The following is a 24292-nucleotide window of genomic DNA, read 5'->3' on the forward strand; positions in this document are numbered from 1 at the left end:
GCAGAAGGTTCTCTACCCCTTGCCTACGTGTTTCTGCATTATATAGTAGAGTCCTCTCCACAAAGTCAGCTATTTCGACCAGGCATATGGAACCCAGGCTCTTCCAGGTGTTACTGGAGTACAGCTCTGATTGTTGGCCATGATTGTCTGGCAAGAGCCCAGCATCAACCGAAAAGCCACAGGTTGCCCATCCCTGCTGATAAGAGTCAGATGCGCACTGTTAGCCGGCCATGAATCTCCATCCAGGAGTAGTCATAGCTTTATGAAAGAGCCTGGTCTACTTCACAGGGTTGTTGTGAGAATATAGACAGGGAAGAGAAGCACATATGCCACCTTGAGCTCTGTAGAGGAAAGGAGAAATAAAAATGTAAGGAATAATAAAAGAGACTGATGTTTAAGAAAACCTTTCTCGGTTGTTAAAGTTCTTAGATTACAGTGGTACCTCGGGTTACGTACACTTCAGGTTACATATGATTCAGGTTACAGACTCCGCTAACCCAGAAATAGTGCTTCAGGTTAAGAACTTTGCTTCAGGATGAGAACAGAAATCGCGCTCTGGCAGCGTGGCAGCAGCAGGAGGCCCCATTAGGTAAAGTGGTGCTTCAGATTAAGAGCAGTTTCAGGTTAAGTACGGACCTCCGGAACAAGTTAAGTTCTTAACCTGAGGTACCACTTTACACAGATTCTTAAGTGTGATGCAGGCCATCTTGTTCCAGTCTGTACAGATTAAGTAAATTCAAGCACGCTTGTGATGGAATGACAGTCTGAATTGAATGTAAGCAGTACTTAACCCGAGGTACCACTGTATAAGCAACAACACATTGTCCCGATGCTGAAAAGATCTGAGTTTAGAGGCCCTTGGGAGAGAATTCCATCAAAGTGAGAGACCCTACAGAGAAGGCCTTTTCCCCAGATGAAACATCCCTGCCCTAAGGTATCTGACCTAGCTAGGGATGATGGGAGTTGTGGTCCAAAAGCAGCTGGAGAAGCACTGGGAAGCACTGGTGCCGGCAGTACTGAGCTGGACGGACCGATAGTCTGGCGCAGGAACATAAGCTGCATTTTCCTGTGTGCATTCACTGGATCAATCAACACAAGCTTTAGTTGATTCGCCTACTGTTTGGGCCTTGGGCGCTGGACCTTCTCTGATGCTCAGCGACCCACCAGCCCTCCTCCTGCAGCAGACAGCCCCAGAGGACAACTGTCTGGGGTAGACGAAGGACAGCGTGTTAGCGGTCTAGCTTATTTGAGCTCCTTTGAGGCGTAGGTTGCCAAGAACCGCAGAGGTCAAGGGGATGCTGACAGGTGCTGGAATGCCCGTTTTCTTTTTAAAGAAAATCGGGTCAGGAAGAGTGAGTCGCATCTCCTAAATGGGCTTCTTAAAAGTAGATGGACCAGGCTGGAAACTGATACCCAGAGAGAGACGAGGCACAAGGGCTTTGAGAGGAATGTCATTGCCTGCTAATACGCTGGGTAGCCTGGGGCTCAGGTCATGTGGACTTGGTATTTATTTATTTTTTAAGAGAGAAGGAGTCACACGCTAAGTTCCTGCCTCGGCTTGGAATCCCAAGGGGGGCTCAGCAGAGAAAATGTCCCTTGCGAGGCCGTATTAGGCGAGGAACTGCAAAGCCAGCAGCCTTTGGTTTCTGCAGCTGCGAAACGGGTCGGGAGCAGGGTGGGACTTTTTTCAGCATGGTTTGGGTGCTCAACTTGGGTGCTTTTTGCAGCATGGTTTGGGTGCCCACCAGCACCTCTGCTTTTCACCTGCAACATGGAACTTGAATGATAGGAGGGTTGCAGAGGGAAGGGTGTGCGTGAAAAGGCAGGGGTGGAATTTTGCCGCAGTTCCCACTTATTGCTTATAGAGCGCCTCAGAATCTTCCAGGCTCTCTCCGCAAGAAAGTTTTGAACAGGTGAGACACTCTGTTCACAGTCTGAAGAGAAGAAGGTGGCAGGGCGCTGGGAGGGGGCTTTGATGCAGAGAGATGTTCAGAACAGGCTCGGGTGAGAAGGGTAGCTTGGCGGGTATTGTGCGTGAGTCAAGGCAGGAGGATTGCTGCGGCTTCTCTCAGGAACTCGCCGCAACTTGGAGACCTTTCGAACTGAGCTGCAATTTTTTTTAAGCCTTCGATGATAACCTCTCTACCCGAAAGCTGCAGCTGCTGCCTCATACAACAGTACAGTCATACCTCGGGTTGAATGTGCTTCAGGTTGAGCGCTTTTGGGTTGCGCTCTGTGGCAACCCAGAAGTAACGGAGTGCGTTACTTCCGGTTTTCGCCACTTGTGCATGCGCAGACACTCAAAATGACGTCACCCGCATGCATGAAAGCGGCAAAACGCGACCCGTGCATGCACAGACGTGCCGTCGCATCTTATGTTCTATTCAGGATGTGAACGGGGCTCTGGAACGGATCCCATTCGCATCCCGAGGTACCACTGTATATAAATGAAGAAATAGCAAAACAAAAACCCATGATAGGCCCTGGCATTGAATGACGACACCCTCTTGCTCTGCAGGGAACATTTTCTATCCTACATTCCCCCCCCCCCCCAAGGATCTCAAGGTAGCATATGTAGTTCCCCATCTTATCATTTAATCCCCACGACAACCCTGTGAGGTAGACCAAGCCGGGAAGCAGTGACTGGACCCCCCCCCCAAGGTCATTCCCAGTGAGCTTTGTGGCCGAGTGGGGGATTTGAACTCCGGTCTCTCAGGTCCTAGTCCTCATTTAACCCCCACAACAACCCTGTGAGGTAGGCTAGGCTGGGAGGCAGCAACTGCCCCCCCCCCAGGTCATAACAGTGAGGGGGATTCGAACCCAGGTCCTAGTCTGGCACCCCAACCCACGGCACCACCACCACCGTCTCTCTCGCCTCTCACTTTCGTCTTCCTTCCCAATGTTGGGAAGGGAATCTTGCCTTCTAAATTTCTCCCGGTGATTAGTTTTGTGTCGGTGGCCAAGGGAGAAGAAAGCCAGATGCCCGAAAAAGGTATTGCTCAGGAAGGCAAGCAGCCCCCACCCCCACCCCTGCCCAAAGCGTGTGTTAGGCCGATCCAATTATGCAACGGTGGAACGAGCCTTTTTTTGGTGGCTGGACGGGGAGATGGGGGGGGGGGTCGGCCAAGAGATGAGATCATCCGGAGCTGAGAAAAGATTCCCCGCTTGGGTGGTCTCTTAAACTCAGCCCGTAAACAAATCCCTTTGGGACCAATGCAGGCATTTCAGTACTACGGCTAGCAAAGCATGTTTGTGTAAGAATCTGCTGTAAAAAGAGCAGCCGAGGGGGGTGGGAGCAAAGCAAGCTTGGAATCATGAGAATTGTCGAGCGGGAAGGGACCCCAGAGGGTCATCTAGAGCAGCCCCCTGCAATGCAGGAATTGCACCTTCCTGTGGAGTCCCCTCCCCACACAACAGTTTGCCCCTTTTTCTTTCTTCCTGGAAGTCAGTGGCAGCTATGGATGTGCTAGCAAGACATCATTGGGGTGCGTGAGTGGGCTAAGCCTCCTGAATAGCTCAATTGGTTAGAGCATGGTGCTGATATCTCCAGGCCTGCAGGTTTGAACCCTGTATGGGGCAGCTGGATATTCCTGCATTGCAACAGGTTGCACTTGATCAGTGTTTCCCCAACTTGGGTCTCCAGCTGTTTTTGAACTACAATTCCCATCATCCCTTACTGCTGGTCCTGCGAGCTAGGGAGGATGGGAGTTGTAGTCCCAAAACAGCTGGGGACCCAAGTTTGGGGAACACTGGTGCTGGCAGTTTGGAAAACACCAGAGTAGATGATCCTCAGGGTTCTATCCAACTCTACTATCCTATGATCCTGACAGTTAAGGTGCAAGCCCTCTTTTCATGGTGCAGCCCCTTCATCTGCATAAACCCACCCCTCAATCTGCATATCTTTTACCCTGGATTCCACGTCTGGGATGCAGTGCTGGGAATGCATGTGATGCACACGCTCCCAGTGGCAGCCGGCGTTGCATTCCCCCCAAATGTGCTTGGACTCCCAATATGCGTCAGTTCCAGCCAGCATGACTATAGGAACATAAGGAGCCTGGCTGCTGGATCAGACCAGTGGCCCATTGGCCCAGCATCCTGCTCTCACAGCGGGCGATCAGATGCCCACTGGGGAGGCAGAGTATAGCCATTGCGGCTAGTAGCCATCAATAGCCTTAACCTCCAGGCCCAGGGTTTGAATGTGCCCCCAAACCTCCCTCTCTGGTCCTCTCTTGCTTGGCCCTGCTTCATGTCCTCCTTGAGTGTTTCTGCCTGCCTGGAATGTGTCCTTGGACTCCAGTAAGGTTTCTTGCTTCTATGGATTAGAGCAATGTTTCCCAAACTTGTGTCTCCAGCTGTTGTTGGACTACAACTCCCATTGTCCCTAGCTAGCAGGACCAGTGGTCAGGGATGATGGGAACTGTAGTCCCAAAACAGCTGGATACCCAAGATTGGGAACACTGGATTATAGAAGGTAGAAAGGCGTGTAGCAGTGTCTGTAAAAACGTGACTATTGTACAGAGGTAGAATTGGCACCGTTGCCCCAGCCACCTTTGCTAGCGTTTTGTAGGATATTCTTCTCTTTGCATTGGCGAAAGGACTGATAGTTTTGGGAAGGGCGGGGGGCTGAAATTCAAGGACTCTGAGAGAGAGCTGTCTGCGAAGGAAGAACGAGCAACAGCGTGTCCTGGCTATTAATGGCTTTTGGTGTCATTAGGTGAGAGGACAGTGAGCATCCCAGCTATCTTGATCCCTTTCTTTGATCCTGTGAGTCAGCGGTGGGATAAAAATACGGCGCGAGACATCTGCACCCTGCCCTCAGGCTGTCCTCTTTGGCACTGGATGCTAGTGTGTCAGAGGGACAGGTAATGCCAGCCCGTCAGTTGGTGTCGAGCACCAAGACAAAATGATGTTTTTGGCCCACCTGGCTTCTGCCGAAGCAGACCTGTTGGGATGCACAGAATCACAGAGTTGCAGAGGATCGTCTAGTCCAAACTCCCTGCAATGCAGGAATCTTTTTCCCAATGTGGGGCTCGAACCCTTGGCCCTGAGATTAAGAATCTCAGGCTCTACCTACTGAGCTGCCCCACCTTTCGTTGAGGTGGTATGTCGATTCCCACGCGGATGAATCCAGACCCATAGAACGCAGCCCTGTGGAACTCGAGGGGCAGCCCACAGAAGCCCAACTGATAAAGCAGACAGAGACGTGATTTGGAGAGGGAGGGGGAATCATGGGTGGGGATATGTGTAAGTCTGCGAGGAACACGACACCAATTGGCAGGTCTCTTTGAAGGCCAGAGATAGGGCTTTGGAGCTGAGGGCACGGCTCGGCCGCATCCCTTGGCACAATGCCTCCGCAGTCCTGCGAGGCGACTGCTCTTGAGAACTAGCCACTTTAAATAGGCTTCCCGGAAGAATAAACATTCCTGACAGGCTGTGGGGGAAAGGCACTAATCCCATTTTTGGAGAAACTTGCTTGTGACTATCAGTTACATTTGCGCAGTCTGGAGGAGAGGGAGCGTAGCTCAGTGAGAGAGCATGTACCTGGACTGCAAAAGGGAGCCAGGTCCAGCCGCTGCCTTTTCCAGTTTAAAAAAAAAAAACACCACGTAGCTGGAGATGAGGAAGAGCATCTTCCAAAGATGATGGGGAGCCCTTGCCAATCAGAGCAGGCAACACTAGACCAGGTGGACAAAAAGCATCAGCTGGTAGAAGTCACTTTCTTAGATTCCATAGAATTGTAGACTTGGAAGGGACCCAAAGGGTCATCTTGGGTAGAAGGGGGGAAACCCCTGAGTGTATTGCTTGATTGCCAGTTTCCAAGCTTTTCTGGATGCCCATAAAACCCTGGACCAAAGATAGCAAGGCAGATGTAGAATTGTAGAGTTGGAAGTGATCTAGCTGCATTGGAGGATGTTGGACCAGGTGAGCCTTGGCGATCCTTAGATTCCATGGTTCTAATACAGTGATATGCAGCTGTCCCATACAGGGATCGAACCTGCAACCTTGGCATGACCAGCACCACACTGTAACAGTGTAACTGCACTCCAGCTGCCATCAGCCCCAGCCATCATGGTCAGGGGCGATGACAGTTGTACTTCAGCCACATCAGGAAGGCACCATATTGGCTACCCCGACTTAGGAGGTAAGAATAACTCTATAAGTAGGCAGCCAAAGGGAAGCCCCCAAGGAGGAGCTGAGTGCCAGACCACTCCTCATCAGCAGCTGGTTCTCAGAGACTATCATATACTATCATGGCTAGTATATGCAGATACGCATTTGTCTGATCCCCTTTGAAGACCATCAAAGTTCGTGGCCATTACCACATAGCCTAGAAGCAAATTCCACAGTTTTATTTGCTCCGTGAAAGAACTAGGAGCCCCTCTAAACTCTGTTCCCATAGTAGGGAACAGCCACAAAGACTTCTAGAGCCCTGGCGTTGCCTTCTGTTGCAGTAGAAAGTTATGCTTTCATTGGAAGTATAATGAAAGTCCCCTGGGAACTTCTGTGTTGTTGTTGTTGTTGTTTTTCTGTTTCTCACAAATGAATTTGCTTTCTTTCCATTTTTGCTGGAAATTCTTTTTTGAAACCAAGAGCATTTAAAGATGTTCCTGAGCAGGGTGGCAGCTGCATAGGTGGAGTGGAGTGTCTGGTAAAGGTAAAGGGACCCCTGACCATTAGGTCCAGTCATGGCCGACTCTGGGTTGCGGCGCTCATCTCGCTTTATTGGCTGAGGGAGCCAGCGTACAGCTTCCGGGTATGTGGCCACCATGACTAAGCCGCTTCTGGCAAACCAGAGCAGCGCACGGAAACGCCATTTACCTTCCCGCCAAAGTGGTACCTGTTTATCTACTTGCACTTTGACGTGCTTTAGAACTGCTAGATTGGCAGGAGCAGGGACCGAGCAACAGGGATTCGAACTGCCGATCTTCTGATCGACAAGTCCTAGGCTCTGTGGTTTAACCCACAGCACCACCCGCATCCCGGGGTGTCTGGAATTTAGCCCAAATAAATATAGGTTGTGGTGGGGAGAGAAATACCACCTTTTCTCCTCTGCAGGCTGCTCTTATGAGATCCCACCTGGGCTCTGCTTCTGCTGTTTGCAAGAGTTCCTTTGAGACAGGCTGCACCCTTTTTGCAAATCCACCTCCCCGGTATCATTTGAGACCCACGCTCTGTGCAAACTGTTAATCCAAAGATAAAGAGAGCGCCTCTCATCGCATCCTGGCTGTCTGTACTTTGGAAACCCGAGCCGGGCTCGAGTGGGGTGGCTTCTGGGACTGGGTGGGGGAGGGCTCGGAGGAGCACCGTGCTCTCTAAAGGGACGTTTAGGCACATGCACCGAGCGAGGTTGGTGTTGGGTTCCAGAGCGGGAGCTAAAATAAATGAGAAGCATCTTCAACTTGGTCACTGGCAAGTTGAGCATCACCTGGCCCTGTCTTGACTCCCTTCCCAAATTCCCACCCTGTGATCCTTTGGTGTGGCACAGGGCAGTATGCAGCCTTGGCACAGAATGCTGCAAAGGACTTGCCTCTGCAGCTGCGGCACACAGACCTAAAACAGGCCTGGATGCCACAGAGCCATCCTTTCCCCCCTTCCAGCAAGGTTTTGTCTTCCTCAGTGGCCATGGTAGAAATCAGCACTTCACACCCACAGAACAGGGCTCAGTGTCCATCTCTACGATTCTACTTTGGCTAGGGCTCCTTCTCACAAAGTAGCAGGTGGGGAAGAAAATAAAGTTTCCCCACTGCAGTCAGTGCTGGAGAAGTCCCCCATCAGGCAGACTCTTTTTTTCCTGATCCGATTGATAGGGTTTTCTGCTCTCTCACACAGCAAACTTAACAGCTTTTATGGAGGTGGCAGAGTTAATCACAAACTGGTTAATAAGAGACCGCAAGAAACTAGCTTTGCAGGAGAAACAGGGGAACAGAATTGCTGGTCAAAAACCTCAAATGTTGCATATTTCCTTTACCTTTTCGCCTTTTCTCCTACCTTCATGCTGACTCTCTTTTCCCCACTCTAAGGGAGATGGGGCCTTAAGATACAAACAGGCTCAGGCCTTGAATAATCCAAGGTCCTTACAGACCCCAAACTCATGTATTCTCTTTCCAAACAGATGAAATAGTAAGGTTTCATTTCCCCACTCTACTACTTTGGGATGTGTCAAGGAAGTGTTGCTGTTGTACAGGCTGAAACTTACCTTTGCACCTTGGGAATCAAGAGGGTGTGATTTCCAAATCAGTGGATTCAGTATCCAGACAACTTCTCATTTTGTCATTGATATTCTTATTATTTTTTACCTTCATATCCTGCCCTTTCCTCCAGGGAGCTCAAGGTGGGATTCATGGTTCTCCCCCTGCCTATTTTATCCTTGACCCTGCGAGGTAGGCTAGGCTGAGCGATGGGGGCTTGATCCAAGGTCACCCAAATGTCCTTCACAGCTGAACAGGGATCTGAGCCAGGGTATCCCAGGTCCTAATCTGACGTTTTAACCCCTGCACTGTGCTGGCTCACATTTTGGCCAATTTGAATTCTGCATTTCACAGAAGAAAAGGATTCTGGCAGGCAGGCATGTGCTTTTTATGTATTTATTGCATTTTTTATTCCACCTTTCCCTGCAGGGTTCTCTCCCCTCATTTACACACCCAACAGCAACCATGTAAGATACATTAGGCCAAGAGGCAGTGACCAGCCCAAGGTTACGCCTGGGGTCAAGTGGGGGATTTGAACCCTGGTCTCTCTCCCAGGCCCTACACTTGACACTTTAACCCAGTGCTTCTGAAACTTTGGAGTCCCCAGCTGTTGCTGGACTACAGCTCCCATCTTCCCTGACCACTGGTCCTGCTAGCTAGAGATGATGAGGGTGGTAGTCCAGCAACAGCTGGGGACCCAAGTTTCAGAAGCGCTGCTCTAACCACTACACTGCCACTGGCTGTCTTAAAGGGGAGATATGTGCCCCTTTTTCAGCTTCTACTGACATGGAAATTCCCACTTCTAGGCACAAGAGGGCACTGCTGGCTACCTTTTCCCCTTCCTTCTCCTCTTCCTCCAGCCGCTAGTTCTAGTTCAGAAGAAGGAGATGTACCAGCGATGCAGCTCAGAGCATCAGAACTGAGGTGCAACCGGAGACTTTAAAAAGAGGCTGCCGGCATGTTTCGCCAGCCGACTCTGGGAAGGAGCGAGCGGACGCTGCTCCCCTTCCAGTTCACCCAGTGGTTGGGCTTGGCTTAGTCTTGCTCACTTTGTCTTGGAAGTGGGTCATGCCAGCCCTGAGAGCTGCTATTACTGCTTAAGAGATGTTGCTTTGGATCCTACAGGTTTTGTCCTACAGGAACGCCCCACCCCCCTTTTCTTCTCCTTTTGCATCAATACTGGCTTGAGAAATAAGGATCAAGGCCATTTCCACCCCAAGCAGCTGCTCTGCATAAGAATGGCATGCTGGATCAGGCCAATGGCCCTTTTAGTCCAGCATCTTGTCCAGCTCAGGGGCTACTGAGATGCCTGTAGAATGCCTGCAACATGAAATTGCCTAATCCTCTTTTGAAGCCTTCCACGTTGGTGGCCATCACTGCCTCCTGAGGAAGCGAGTTCCGTAGTTTAACTCTGCATGGAGAAGAAGTAGACTCATAGAATTTAACAGCCGGAAGAGTCATCTAGTCCAACCCCTTGCAATGCAGGAATCTGAGCTGAAGCATCCAAGATGGATGGGCCACTCAACCTCTGCTTAAAAACCTCCAATGAAGGAGAGTCCATCACCTCCCAAGGGAGACCATTCCACTGCCTAACACAATTGTCAGAAAGTTCTTCCTGATGTTTAGTTGGAATCTCCTTTCTTGTAACTTGAATCATCTGCCTTGAAATCTTCCGGCGTTGGAAGATGAATCCAAACCGAGCTGCTTTTACTCGGCTTCTTTTCAAATCCTGTGAAAGGTTAATTGTGACTCAGTCGCACCCTTGAGTTTGGCAGGAACTGAGTCCAGCTCGTTGAATTCTGGGTCCAGCCCTATCTGCCATGCCACTCAAAGGTTCGGGGAAGTTTGTTCCAATTCCGAGACTTTTCCGAAGGCAAATGCGAAAGGGAAAACAATACCAAACACGGCTCACTAACAGAAATAGGGTGTTTCCTCCACCCAAATACACCCGCTATCTTCAAGTTGCAACCTAAAATCCCAAGACTTGGAGAGGAAGCAAGCACCTTCCCTGCAGGGGGAAAAGGTTATGCAGATTCATGATCCTAACCATGCGAACGGTTTTGATTTATGGAACCCAATTTACTGGCTTTTAATCATTAAGTGCATTGTTAGGGGCAGCATGCATTGTTACTTTGTCATTTTATAGGGCAATTTTATTAGACTGTGGACACAGGCTCTGCAGGAACTTGGCAGTGGAATGAGAACCATTTGTTCAAGTCCACCACCAATGCTGGGACAGATGCTCCATCCAAAATACAGACTAGCACAGCATTGGAACTGCCAGAAGGGGGAACAAAAAGAATGAGATTAAGGGGGAATAGGGATTGTAGCCACCCCCACCACCCATTTTTGAACCCTTCCCACATGTACGCTTTATGCATGCCCTCTGTGTGGTGTAGTAGTTAAGAGTGGTGGACTTGTAATCTGGTGAACCAGGTTCACGTCCCTGCTCCTCCACATGCAGCTGCTGGGTGACCTTGGGCTAGTCACACTTCTCTGAAGTCTCAACCTCACTCACCTCACAGAGTGTTTGTTGTGGGGGAGGAAGGGAAAGGAGATTGTGAGCCGCTTTGAGACTCCTTAAGGGGAGTGAAAGGCGGGGTATCAAATCCAAAATCCAAATCCAAACTCTGCTGGTCTGCCCATAGTTGGGCCCAAGTGTGGCTGGGAGGGGAGAGATGCACTTGAATTGCAGGGGGTTTGACTAGATGCCACCTTGGCTGTGCCTTCCAACTTGGTGATTTGAAGACTCTCACCCTGAAGCACAGGGACATTGTAGCTGTCAGGACTGGAGCCTGTAGTACAACCTTTCCCAACTGGGTGCCCTCCAGGTATTACTGGACTCCCAGCTCCCATCAGCCCCAGCCAGCATGGCCAATAGTCAGGGACAATGGGAGCTGTAGTCCAAAAAGGCCATCAGGTTGGAGAAGGCTGCTGTACCTGGTCTTGAACTCGTGGGGATGGGCTACAGCACAGTGGTAGAACATCTGCTTTGCATGCAGAAGGTCCCAGATTCAGTCCCCAGTAGCATCTCCAGGTAGGGCTGGAAGAGACTCCCTACCTGAAACCCTGGGGAGCTGTTGTCAGTCCGTGTGGACAATACTGAGCTAAATGGATCAATACTTTGATCCATTTACTATGTTCCTACATGGATTTCGCCTGTGTTCCACCATATATTTAAACCCTTGTGATACCACTTTAAACAGTTATGTCTTCCCCCAGAGAATTCTGGGAACCTTTAAGGGTGCTCAGAGTTGTTAGGAGAACTCTTTCTTCTCACCCCAGAGCTACAGTTCCCACCGTGCTTTAACCTTCAATCCCTCCTCCCAGGGAACTCTGGGAACGGTAACTCTTGAGAGGGGAACAGGGGCCTCCTAACAACTCTCAGCATCCTTAACAAACTCAGTCTCCCAGGATTCTTTTGGGAAAGCCCTGACGTCAAACACACACTTGTGAATGTGGCCTTACTGGTGATTCCAGCCTACTCGTTTCTCCAACCGAGGTGCCTTTGCAGAACTAGGATTGGCACGTATCATTCTGCAGTCAAAGCTGCATCTAGAAGGCTCCTGGATTCTCAGTGGCCCCGGGATCAGTGGGAGAGGGGAGTAAGTCATCCTGCTCCACTCCTCCACCCCAGTTTCTCCCCCTCGACCAGTTTCCACTGCCTCCCTTCATTCCCAGCCCCTCTGTAATCCGCCCTTTGGCTGGGCCTTGATGGAGGTCGCTCCCCACAGAGGTGAAGTCACGGCGGACAATGAGGCTCTCAGTCGCCACGACAACCATCAAATTGCCGTAGCTGCTTCTTCACCCTGTCAGATTTCACACCCTGCGCTCCTTGCCGTGCGGCCGATTGCTCCAGGGGGAGGGGACAGGTGCGAGGGGGGGTCACTATTATTTTTTAAAGCCACCCTGTGTGGCCGGTTTAATTAGCTCCCAACACAGGGACTCTGCAGTGGGGTAGGCTGTTCTGCTGACCCGCTGGTAGATGTCGGATGAGAACAGGAGCAGGAAGCCATTCGCACCAGAATGAGACATTGGGGAGAGAAGGGGGGGCAGTTCCTCCACACTAATTAGTGCAATGACATCACCGCCTTCACTCATATCATTATTATCACATAATCTTATCACTGATTTAGTTTATAGCCCCCCCCTGCCTCCCCAATGGAGGGAGCGGACAAGTATAAGCAAGTGGTGCATATTGGGGGGGGGGGCAAAAGAATATTAATTTTCCTCCCAAGCTCATGAGATCAGAGCTGGAGGTGTTGGGCCAGAGTCATAGTAGATAGCGCAATGGTGACGTCGTCTCAAAGGGACAATGGAGTGCACTTCTGGGGGTGAAGCCAAACCACTGCATGAGCAGCACCCAAGAGACCTCCCTGAGGTGCAAGCCAGGGCAATGTGTATGGGGGTTCTGGGCTGCCCAGATGACAAGGCCACCCCCCTTCCCGACCTCACCAATGTGGTCCAAAGGAAAGCAGAGCAATGTGTTTGGCGCCAGCTTGGCTGCAGGAGTTGCCAGAAGGAGGCGTACAGTCTTACCGACTCCACTCCAGATTTGTGTAGGGTTTGCTCTTCAGCCTTTTCTTCTTTTGAAGATACCCTGCAAGGCAGTGGAGACTTAGGACCAGAGTTTTCCTTCTCCTAGACAGGCTATCCTTGCCAGGTGGACGAGCCCCATCTGCCCCTCACTTCCCTCTACAGCACTTGGAGGAACCGCCTTCTTGACCTTTAGGCCCACTATTGATCTCATCCGCTCCCATCAGCCGGAACCCCGTCTTCGCATGCAGGGAAAGTCCCTAACTACCAAGGGCTTGAGACCCATCGGTTACCCTGACCTGGTTTAGCTGGCCGGTCAAAGCCGTTCCCAGGGTGTGCATGCTGACAGCTTTTAGGAGCCACAGGTGAGAGCTGAATACGGGATGGGATCCAAAGTTGAACAAACTGCCCCAGAAGGAGCACAGCCTGTCCCCCACCAGAGATACTCCTCATCCCCTAACACCCCATACAAATCCATGGTGCGGGTGCATTTGGAATACAGTGGTACCTCGGGTTACAGGCGCTTCAGGTTACATACGCTTCAGGTTACAGACTCTGCTAACCCAGAAATAGTACCTCGGGTTAAGAACTTTGCTTCAGGATAAGAACAGAAAGCGTGCTCTGGCAGCAGTGGGAGGCCCCATTAGCTAAAGTGGTGCTTCAGGTTAAGAACAGTTTCAGGTTAAGAATGGACCTCCGGAACAAATTAAGTACTTAACCAAAGGTACCACTGTACTTTGAATTCACTGCTTGCAAAATTGCTTGATTTATTATTTTAGGATTATTATTATTATTGCAGCATTTAGAAAAGGATATTGTAGAGTTGGAAAAGGTTCAGAAAAAGACAGCCAAAACGCTCATTGGGATGGAACAACTCCCTATGAAGAAAGGATGCAGCATTTGGGGCTTTTATTTTTTTGGTTTAGAGAAAAGGCAAGAAAAAGGCAGCATGGAAGAAGTTTATAGAACTATGAATGTCATGCAGAAAGCAGATGGGGACGGGAATCTCCCTTTCTCATTACACTAATATATCCAGTGAAGCTGAATGTTGGAAGATTAATGACAGATAGAATAAAGTCCTTCTTCATGGGGATTCTACAGAAATCCCTCCCACAGGAAGGCAGCGATGGCCACCAACTTGGGTGGCTTTAAAAGAGGATTCAGTACTTGGAAGAGAAGAGGGCTATCAGTGGCTCCTAACCACGGTGGCTGTGCTCTGTCCTCCACAGCCGGAGGCAGCAATGCTTCCTAATAACCTGTGGTAGATGCCGCAGGAGGGGAAAGTGTTTTTGTGCTCGGATCCTGCTTTCAGGTTTCCCTTCGGGACATCTGGTTGACCACTGAGAACAGGATTCTGAACCAGGTGGACCATTCTCCTGATCCAGTGCAGCTGTTCTTATGTTCTTAGAAGCCCGAGGTAATAGACATAGAATTTTAAATTAAAAAGTCAACAGCAGCTAAAAACAGTTTCAAATATAGTCAAAACATTCTTAATCAGTGATCTTGGGGTTGCTTGGAAGACTCTTTCAGCTATCAAATGTCTGTGTAAACAGGAGTGTTTTAAAAGTCAGCAATGAGTCAGGAAAGTCAGTGAATTCAACCTGTCCTTCAGGAGAGAAGATCTGATAAGGGCTTGTCTTATTTACTTCATTTATATCCCCCCTGAAGGAGCCCAGGGCAGCCCTACGAGGTGATTCAGGAGCGGCTGTGCCTTGGAGAGCAGCCTTAGCCTTGTGGCTGGATTGTCTCTCTTTCCTTGGGTGGGGTGGAGGAAAGCACAAATTGAAAAGGCTGCCATGGACGCAGCCAAGCCACTAGGCCCCTCTGCAATTCCAAGCAGCGCTTGCAGAGTTTGTGTGCCAGAGAAGCTGGCGAAAATAAAAGACTTTGGCAAGGCCCGAGTTCCTCGCATGCTTTTTTATTATTATGTACTACAAAGTGCCACAAGTCTGAAACGCTGCCTGGGGTGCCTCTGAGCCACCCGCCTGGGAGCGTGTCCATGCAGCTGGGCCAGAGCTAGGCTCTTTCCCAAGGCACCTGCTCCCACCACCCCTGTGACTGCCGAGAACAGATGCCTGGGGCAGGTGAGTCAGCCGTCCTTCTGCCAGGGCCATCTGGGGAGCTCAGCATCCTGCTGGGGAGATTGGACTTGGGCTCCATTTACCTGTCTGCCCATCCTCCTTTCAGGTGACTCCTTCTGGTCAGTAGCTGCAGTCATGGAATCATAGAATTGTTGAAAGAAGGGACCCAAAGGACCATCTAGTCCAATCCCTGGCAATGCAGTCTAAGGTCATGTTTCCAACCCACCAAACTACGGTTTGGAGGATCAAGAAACAATCTATATGTTCGTGCCCTCCCTTGCCCTATTCCCTCTCAGTGCTTGAGGTCTGGGAGGAGGGGCTGACCTTACCTTTTGCGATGCCCACCCAGCTACTGTTTTTAAAATGAGAGTAACACGTAGTTCGACAAAAATTGGGATGGAGTCAGGGTGGGGCTTAAGGATTTCATTAACCCCTCCCCCAATGCACCCTTCACACACACACACACACACACACACACACACACACACCTTTACATTGTGCTCATCTTTACATTTTTTGACTAAACCACAGTTTGCTGTTTAGTCCAAACTGGCAAACCATGGTTTGAGCAATCCTTTAAAAACCAGTTCGGTCCTGGTTTCCAATCCTAGTTTGGATGGATTCCTCAAACCTGCTCGTGAATAGAATGGGGCACACTTCCAAGTAGCTTGGGGTCACTTCCTATCCTACAAATCTTTGATTCTCAGATTCTGTGAAACATTCAGGGGACTTACTTTCCGCCTCCAGACATCAGCTCTCCTCGGGATCAGAGGAAGGCAGAAGGAGGCGAAGCATATTGAAATCTGACCTTCGGACACCCCACGTTTCGGTTGCTATAGTGCCTCCGAAATGCCTGGCAGGATCTTCCAGCAGCCACAAGCCAAGGACGTCAATGGTCCTTTAAACGAGCCTGGCTCCTGTGCAATGGCAGATGTAACCCATCAGCTATCACGGCCAGGTTCTTTTTTATTACAGAAGCTATAATGTTCTGGGCAAAGAGGGCTTCTCGCCACTAAGTACGAGAGCAGCTGCCTGGCTGCCCTCCTTCCAATTCAGTGCTGTTCCAGTTGTGCTGTGTTATTCACATTGGCAGCTTGGTGGCTTGCGGTGGCCAGAGGTGTGCCTGCTTGCCAGGGGGTGGGGACCATGGTGCCCATTTATGAAACACGAGGGAGAGCTTTACTTAAGACAGACCAGTAGCAGGACACATGAATGGTTCCTTGGGCTTAAGCGTTTGCTGTAAGTAATTTCTACAGCTAATTTACAGCTCATGACCCCAAATCCAGGTCCTCCCCTTCCCTTGAGGGAGCATCAATTGACCCACTTCCATGGGCCAGCTCAGAAGCAAGAGAAATAAGAGAGATAATAAATGGGGAGGGTGTGGTGGAATTAGTCCATGGATGCAGGACAAAAAAGAGCCCACTGGATTAAAAGTCCAGCACAAGCACATTTTTCATTGTGCCCTTTCACCGCAGATAAAACAGGCAGCTAAGTTTAAAGAAAATGTGGTTAAACTACCCTTTGACTAATGCATTCCTATTGTTCAGGAAAGGGGTTTTATTTTTATAAAAAATGCAAGCAGAAAAGGAAAGCCCTGCACCATCACCCTCCATTGACCTTGGAATAGAGTTGTTAACCTCCAGCCCTTTAGATGCTGCTGGAATACAGCTCCCATCATTTCCGATTATAGGCCATGTTTGCCAGGACTGATGGGAGTTGGAGTCTGACAACATCTGGAGGATCACAGTGTAGCCACCTTCCCCAGGATAAAGTGATTTGAGTGTTTGCATTTGTAGTGTGCAGGGTGCTATGTGATTGGCCTTTATTCCACCCTGCCTTCTATAAATGAAACGCCAGAGCCATCCAGCGACTCAATGGCTGGCTAGGTTTTGAACAACAGCCTTCCCAGGCAGGCCCAGTAACTCCTTAGTAAAGTTGCACAAAGTGTTCTGCAAGACTTTTGAACTGAATTCAGTGCATTGGCCTTTGGTTTGTTCAAAGCTCATCCTAAGAATCTTTCCCAGAGGGGGGGTGGGGGGGGCAGGAATGAGTTTGTAATTGTTTATCTATTTGAAGAAGCCTCAGTAATCATAAAGCAGCAAAAAAAACCAAAAACACAACAACAACAACAGCCCCTCAATTAAAATGCAACATCAAGTTTCAACTTTGGCTGAAATAAGAGAATAAAGAGAGGCCCTGCTAAAAATACATGTTTCTTATCAGGAAGTCACTCGAAGCCATTTTAGTGGCTTTCAAGCACTTTTCCAAAATATGTAAGCGTGCTTTGGCAGGCCTCTTCTGGCAGCATTTTTGGTTAGGCAGGGGGGTCACAAACAAGAAGGCTTTGCTGCATTCCCCAGTCCTCACATGCGTCCTTATCTTGTTTGCTCAATGTGGAGAGAAGGAATGTTAAGCAGAGCATGTTGTGCTGATCTTAACAGGGGCTGGACTCTTGAGCAAGTTTCTTATTTGTTTGTCTATTTTCTACTATTTTGAATTAGGAACATACACTGAGTCAGTCTAGCTCAGCGTTGCCTACACTGGCTTGCAGCAGCTCTCTCCAGGGTTTCAGGCAGGGAGCCTGCCCCCTGCCCCACCTGGAGACGCTGCTGTGGATTGAGGCTGGGACCTTCTGCATTCAAAGCAGGTGCTCTGCCACTGAACTAGGGCTGTTCCTCCCACATTCTGAGATATTCTGCCTTGGACCACTGAGGCTCCCTCTGTCTCCAGATGTTCACCGCCTTAAGGGGAAGCTGGGCCTGGGCTTGAGACGTTTGTTCCTTCTACCAGACACATCTGGGAGCCTGCTGCACTCCTCTCCCATCCCTCCGGGGTCAGGAAGGATCACAGCTCTGCTAAACAAACACTTCATCAAACTGTCCTCCGGCCAGGGGTACAGAACACATTGTTCACGGTTTATACCGTTGTAAAGTTTTACAGGGTAGGCGCGGAGAACATTTCCAGTAAAATACCGAGCCACTCTCTTCTATTCTTGGCCGGCCCTTAAGAAGGGCTCTTGAGTGCTTTGTAGCCGCTGATTTACTGGCGATTTCGGGGGTTTTGTTCTCTTCCTCGCACACTATTTAGCAACTTGCTCGACGTAGATCAGTCTGGTCTCCAGCAAGCAGGGACTATTGCAGTACTGGCAGATGACTGAGAGGAGATATTGCAGAGGTGAAACGGCTACCTTTGCAGAAACCGGGGTAATCTCCATAAAGGATTAGGGTGGCCCTTCTGAGCTTTATTTATCTCTCTTTTTGTGGATTCCTTGAGAATTGCTGGCGAGCGCTGGTGAATGCTTAATAAACTTCCTTTTCCAGAACCCTCAGTGTGGTGTAGTGGTTAGAGTGATGGACTAGGACCTGGGAGAGATCAGGGTTCAAATCCCCACTTGGGCCATGAAGCTCACTGGGTGTGGTGTTGGGCGCTGGTCACACTGCCTCTCAGCCTCTCCTATCTCAATGGGGTGGTTGTGGGAATTAATTTCTGGTCTATGACTGTAATAAATCCATTCGTTCGTTCATTCGTTGCAGTGATTAAATGAGGGGGAAGGGGAGCCATGTACATCACTGTTTGGCCAAAGGTTTTGCCAGTCCATCTGCTGGTGATAATAATGGGATGTGGAAGGTGGGGAGATATAGGAGCCTCCTTTTTCTGTTGCTGTCCTCTCGGTGTTGGCTCCAATAGGGACTACCTCCTTGCCTTGTGGACTTTGGCTCTGCGCCCACTGTCCAAAAGAAGAGGTGAAAGCAGGTGGAGGCTTCTGCAACTCCATGCTCAGCGCTTGGACATGTCATCATAAGAAGAGTCCAGTTGGATCAGGCCAACGGCCCATCTTGTCCAGCATCCTGTTCTCACAGTGGCCAACCAGATTCCCTGTGGGAAACCCACAAGCAGAACCCAAACGCAAGAGCTCTCCCCTCCTGTAGCTTCTGGCAGCTGCTGATTCAGAAGCCCTGCTGCCTCCAGCTGTGGAAGCAGAGCATAGCCAACATAGCTAGTAGCCATGAAGGCAGCAACAGCAAATATGGGCCACAGACACATGGGGTCTGCGGTTGGCACCCTGCCAGGGTGTGGCCCCCCCAGCAGTTGCCTAACAACACCAAATGCTTGGCACTGGCCCTGCCTCCCATCACCGTGAGCTCTGGTCTTAGAGCAGCTCTCCCTTTAGCAACGGGCTCATCCTCCGTCCGTGTCTGTTTCAAATGCAGAAGCCATGACGGCATGCACAAGTTATGTGTCTCCAAATGGGAAGCCGACACCCCTTGCCTTTGCTATCTCCATCTCTTTTTTTATACTGTCTGGCTCAAAGCTGCTCTGCTCCGGCACGGTCCGTTTCTCTTTTGAAGTACAGGTCATGCCTCAGTCATGGGTTGGCTATCTTTTTATATTCACAATTGAGATATCTTTGCACAAAATCCTGGCGCAGAAATCCTTTCTCGAGCACCCCGGATGAAAAAACTCCTGTGTTTGGGTCGGTCGGCGTCTTTATTTTTAGCCCGTTTGCTGTCTGTGTGGTGTTCCTATTGTGAAGCATCAGGTTTTTAAAATAGCAGCAAAAGCACCAGCATAGTAAACTTGCTCCCCAATCTCTTCTTTTCTTCCTTTTTTTCTTGGTTACAGGTGGCTGGAAGTTCAGGTGGACAATCTGACCTGCACTCAGCGCTGGGTACAGTATCTTAGGTTGCTCCAGGAATCAATATGGCCTGGTGGGGTCTTGCCTGCAGCCCCCAAACCACTCAGAACAGAGGAACAGAAGGCTGCAGCAGAAAGGCAGGCCTTACAGATTCTCATGGGGATTCTGCCTGGTGAGTGAGTTGATTTCCCCCCAACCCTCCTTGCGAGTCTGGGTCAAGATGATCAAGGGTCTGGGTCAAGATGATCAAGGGTCTGGAAACCAAGCCTTATAGGAACAGTTGAGGGGAGCTGGGTATGTTTGGCCTGGAGAAGAGGAGACTGAGAGGTGATGTAATAGCCATATTCAGATATCTGAAGGGCTTCCACATGGAAGTTGGAGCAAGCTTGTTTCCTGCTGCTCCCATGAACCAATGGATTCGAGTTACAAGAAAGGAGTTGATAAGAGCCATTCAATAATGGAACAGACTCCATAGGAAGTTGCTGGACTCTCCTTCATTGGAGGATTTTCAACAGAGCTTGGGTGGCCACCTGTTGGGGATTCTTAAGCTGTGATTCCAGCCTTGCAGTGGGCTGGACCACATGAACCTTGCAGTCCCTTCCAGTTCTGTGATTCTATAATGAACTGGTGCTGCAAGCATGGTGGTGTAGAACTCCCAAGCCCATCTTAAGCTAGGTTTTCCTTTGCTTTATGTATTGAGCACGATGGAATAGGTCTGTTGGATCAGAGGTACTGGGTGGGTACCAGTTTTCACTTGGCCATCATGGGTGGGTCCAGTTTTTACCTAGTTGCATCAGAGGGAGAGTTGAGACAGCAAGGCTGTCTTCACCAACCTGGCTAAGTCTCATGCCCTAGGGGTTCCGTCTTTGTCAGAATTGCCTCTTTCAGCAGCCATTACATCTGGCTGCATCCGAGGGAGGGGCAAGACAACGAAAAGGTAAAAAAGGTAAAGGAACCCTGGATGGTTCAGTCAAAGGTGACTATGGGGTGCAGCACTCATCTCGCTTTTCAGGCCAAGGGAGCTGGCATTTGTCCACAGACAGCTTTCCAAGGCCAGCATGACTAAACCACTTTTGGTGCAACGGGACATGTGACGAGTGCCATTGCGCACGGAAACACTGTTTACCTTCCCGCCACTGTGGTACCTATTATCTACTCGCACTGGCGTGCTTTTGAATTGCTAGGTTGGCAGGAGCTGGGACAGAGCAACGAGAGCTCACCCCGTCACGCAGATTCGAACCACCAACCTTCCGATCAGCAAGCCCAAGAGACTCAGTGGTTTAGACCACAGCGCCACCCGCTCCCTAGTGCAAGACAACAAAGCCCCTCATGTCAGACGAGACCAATTGCCATTTGGCTTCTGACTTCTCAGAACTTCCTCTTCCAACGGCCATTTCACATGGTCATCGCTTAACTTCACTATGCAACAGCGTGAAAGAGTTGAATTTATCTGAATTTGCTTTCCCCCAACCCTGTTCGTTTCTTCCACCTCAATATCATATATTTTTGATGGCAAGTCACCTTTAGTAGAACCATGACCTCTACAACCCTGATCTGATCTTTGATCTAGGGACATTAGACAGTGCTTCATCCAACCCCAACTGGGTCCCTCCAGGTATTTTGAACTAAACTTGCATCATCCCTGACCATGGGCCATATTGTCTGGGGCTGATGGGAAATGTAATCCAAAGCAGAAAGCCAATGGTGGTGTAACAGGACCTGGAAGCCAGTGTAGGATCTGGAAAAGACCAGGGTTCAAATCTCCCCACTCAACCACGTAGCTCAGGGGGTGACCTTCCACCTGTCACTGCCTCCCAGCCTAACGTCACAGGGTTGTTGATGTGGGGATTAAATGAGGAGGAAGAGAACCGTGTATGCCACCTTGGGCTCCTTGGAGGAAAAGCTGGGATATAAATGCAATAAACCAGCAGTAGAACATCTGGAAGGTATCTGGATGGAGAAAGCTGGTATAGTCACTCAAGAGGCATTTGTCTCCTGGTGATATTTATTCAGTTCTAAACATATTTTTGGTATCCAAAGAATTAATTCCCGCTGCATACTCCTCCATGTATTGCACCTTGTATTGTACTGCAAGATCCACATTGTACTTGGGAATTCATGCCAACCTCTGATGTCAACAGAATTAATCCTGGAAATCCTTGGGACCAGTAAATGTCGACAGAGTTGGAGCCTAGTCCTGGAGTCCATGCAACATCCTATCATAAACAGGTAACCTTGGCAACATGGCATCATTGCAGATGAATAAAGACATGTGTACAGTGGGTAGCTTAAGAAAAACCAAAAACCTTGCATCAAATTGCCCAGGGATCATATGGAATGCTTTGCTTTAGCAATACTCTGAGATGCGCCAAGCTGACCCCTGGTGCGTCTTAGGTGCTGGTGGGGGGGACAATCAGATTAATCTAACAAAAGAACAAAAGAAGAGCCTGCTGGATCAAGCCAGTGGCCCATCTAATCCAGCATCCTCTTATCACAGGGGCCAATCCGGTGGCCCTTTGGGAAACCCTCAAACAGGACATAAGTGCAACAGAATATTTGAGAGAGAAAAGGAACATGTGTGAGTGCCTTTTTGCTATGTATTGTGGGCACTAAACTTAACTATCCTCCACGCTCTGGATCATCCATAGCTGCCATGGGTATACTTTGTGGTGTAGTGGTTAAGAGCGGTAGGCTCGTAATCTGGTGAACTGGGTTCGCGTCTCCGCTCCTCCACATGCAGCTGCTGGGTGACCTTGGGCCAGTCACACTTCTCTGAAGTCTCTCAGCCCCACTCACCTCACAGAGTGTTTGTTGTGGGGGAGGAAGGGAAAGGAGAATGTTAGCTGCTTTGAGACTCCTTCGGGTAGTGATAAAGCGGGATATCAAATCCAAACTCTTCTTCTTCTGTATTGTTGCAATAGCTGAGCATCTCATGTTTTCCCCAAAACAAAAATAAAAGCTGCAATTTATAGTGTTCTGCCAAGTTGATTTGCAGATCAGACCAAGGGAGCTGGCAATATCATCTCTCTCCTAGGAAGGAGCTAGTTCTGTTTGAGGTGGGAACTGGTTTCTTCTTTTTAAGACCTGGGGGAGATGGGGAGGGGGTTCCTTTCTCCACAAGACCTCACCTTATGGACAGCACTTCTCCATGGCTCCTCTGTATGCACTGCTGTGCTTGGCAGCTCATTGATAGGACGTACAGATAGGAAGAAGGGGGAAATAGCCCTTCTAGGTCTTACTTATGGCAAAGAAGGACTTGACCATTGGCCCATTGGCCCACCTAGCTCAGTACTGTCTACACTGATTGACAGCAGCCTTCCAGGGTTCCAAGCAAGTGTTTTTCTTAGCAGTCCTACCTGGAGATGCCAAAGATTGAACCGAGGACATTTTGCAGGCGACGTGTGTGCTCTCGAGCTCAGTGGTGGCCATTCCCCAAACCAGCCGATTCAACAGTATCCCTCACTAGGGCACAAGTCATCCAGTATTTCTCCCTCTTCATTGTAGTCTGTATTGAGCTCAGGCTGTCGCCTTTTCACCAGCACAGGCCTTCATGTGTGGAATATCCCTTAGGCTTTCCAAGCCCCCTTAAAGTCCTGTGTTTTTCTTTCAGGCACATGGTTTACTGCCTCGCAGACATCCTCCTGGAATTTTTGATCCCTGATTCCCAAGTGGATGAATCCAAAGCAACATCTGCCATAGGCACTCCTGCCTGTGGAGTGACTGAGAGAGCAGGTCCTTCAACACACTAACTCGGAATGGCTTTGCTAGCAGTGGAGGAGAAGTGTGTGTGTGTGTGTGTGTGTGTGTGTGTGTGTGTGTGTGTAGAGGTGAATCCCTAGGCATCAATTCTTGGCATTTCATTTCTGTTGGACTGAGCCATGGGCCTCTGCTGATGAAGGTGCACAAGACTGGCTGCTGAAACTAAGATGAGCGGTCCAAAGGTGTTTACTTGTACTGTAAAAATAGTGTCCATTCCATAACTCAGGAGAGCTCAGGAGCAGCTCTTGATTGGAAGGTATCCTCTTCTTATAGAGGTGAATAAGCTTGAGAATAGGACAAGACCTCACTGGCATTCCTGGATAGATGTGATTTCACTTCTTGCATGTTGTTTTTTTAAGCTACGTTCAAGCTAGTAAGCTTCGACACTCCCAAGACTACATGCAGTTATATGGGCATTCCATTTCATGATCTCTCCCCATTTTCCTTTACACAACATTATGCTCAAGAGTCGGAAATCAAATGTTTAGTAAATAAAGTAAAATAAAACTATCCTTTATTTGGTGTCTATTGTCCTTGAGATTCATGTTGTCTCTTAAAGCACAAAACTACCCAAGGAAAAGTTATTTTTCTGTCCAGAATGGTTGGAATCAACTTGAATCAGTGGTTTCTGCCAGGCGGTTTGCAAAACTCAGGGAGAAGCTGGAACATGGGTAGGCAAACTAAGGCCCGGGGGCCGGATGTGGCCCAGTCGCCTTCTCAATCCGGCCCACGGACGGTCCGGGAATCAGCGCATTTTTACATGAGTAGAATGTGTCCTTTTATTTTAAATGCATCTCTGGGTTATTTGTGGGGCCTGCCTGGTGTTTTTACATGAGTAGAATGTGTGCTTTTATTTAAAATGCATCTCTGGGGTATTTGTGGGGCATAGGAATTTGTTCATTTTCTCTTTTTTTCAAAATATAGTTCAGCCCCCCACAAGGTCTGAGGGACAGTGGACCGGCCCCCTGCTGAAAAAGTTTGCTGACCCCTGAGCTAGAACCTTAGCAAAATCCTTGAATCCGTCACTGGCTTGCTTGAAATAAGATGATGCCATTCCTTTCGTAGCTAATTGGGGTGGTTCTTCCTACTTT

General features: G+C 49.4%; 1 protein-coding gene across 1 annotated transcript in view; it reads left to right on the forward strand.

Annotated features, from left to right (window-relative positions):
- Positions 1-23734, forward strand: part of SNX19 (sorting nexin 19) — a 37929-nt gene extending 14195 nt beyond the window's left edge. Inside the window, exons 9-11 of the mRNA XM_081172488.1 lie at positions 19430-19614; positions 21584-21671; positions 23053-23734. Coding sequence (XP_081028614.1) covers positions 19430-19614; positions 21584-21671; positions 23053-23191 — 412 coding nt within the window. The 3' untranslated portion in view covers positions 23192-23734. The remainder of the gene's footprint in view (positions 1-19429; positions 19615-21583; positions 21672-23052) is intronic.
- The last annotated feature ends 558 nt before the right edge of the window (positions 23735-24292 follow it).

Source organism: Podarcis bocagei (genome assembly GCF_964188305.1).
Source record: "Podarcis bocagei genome assembly, chromosome: 15".
Lineage (NCBI taxonomy): Eukaryota > Metazoa > Chordata > Lepidosauria > Squamata > Lacertidae > Podarcis > Podarcis bocagei.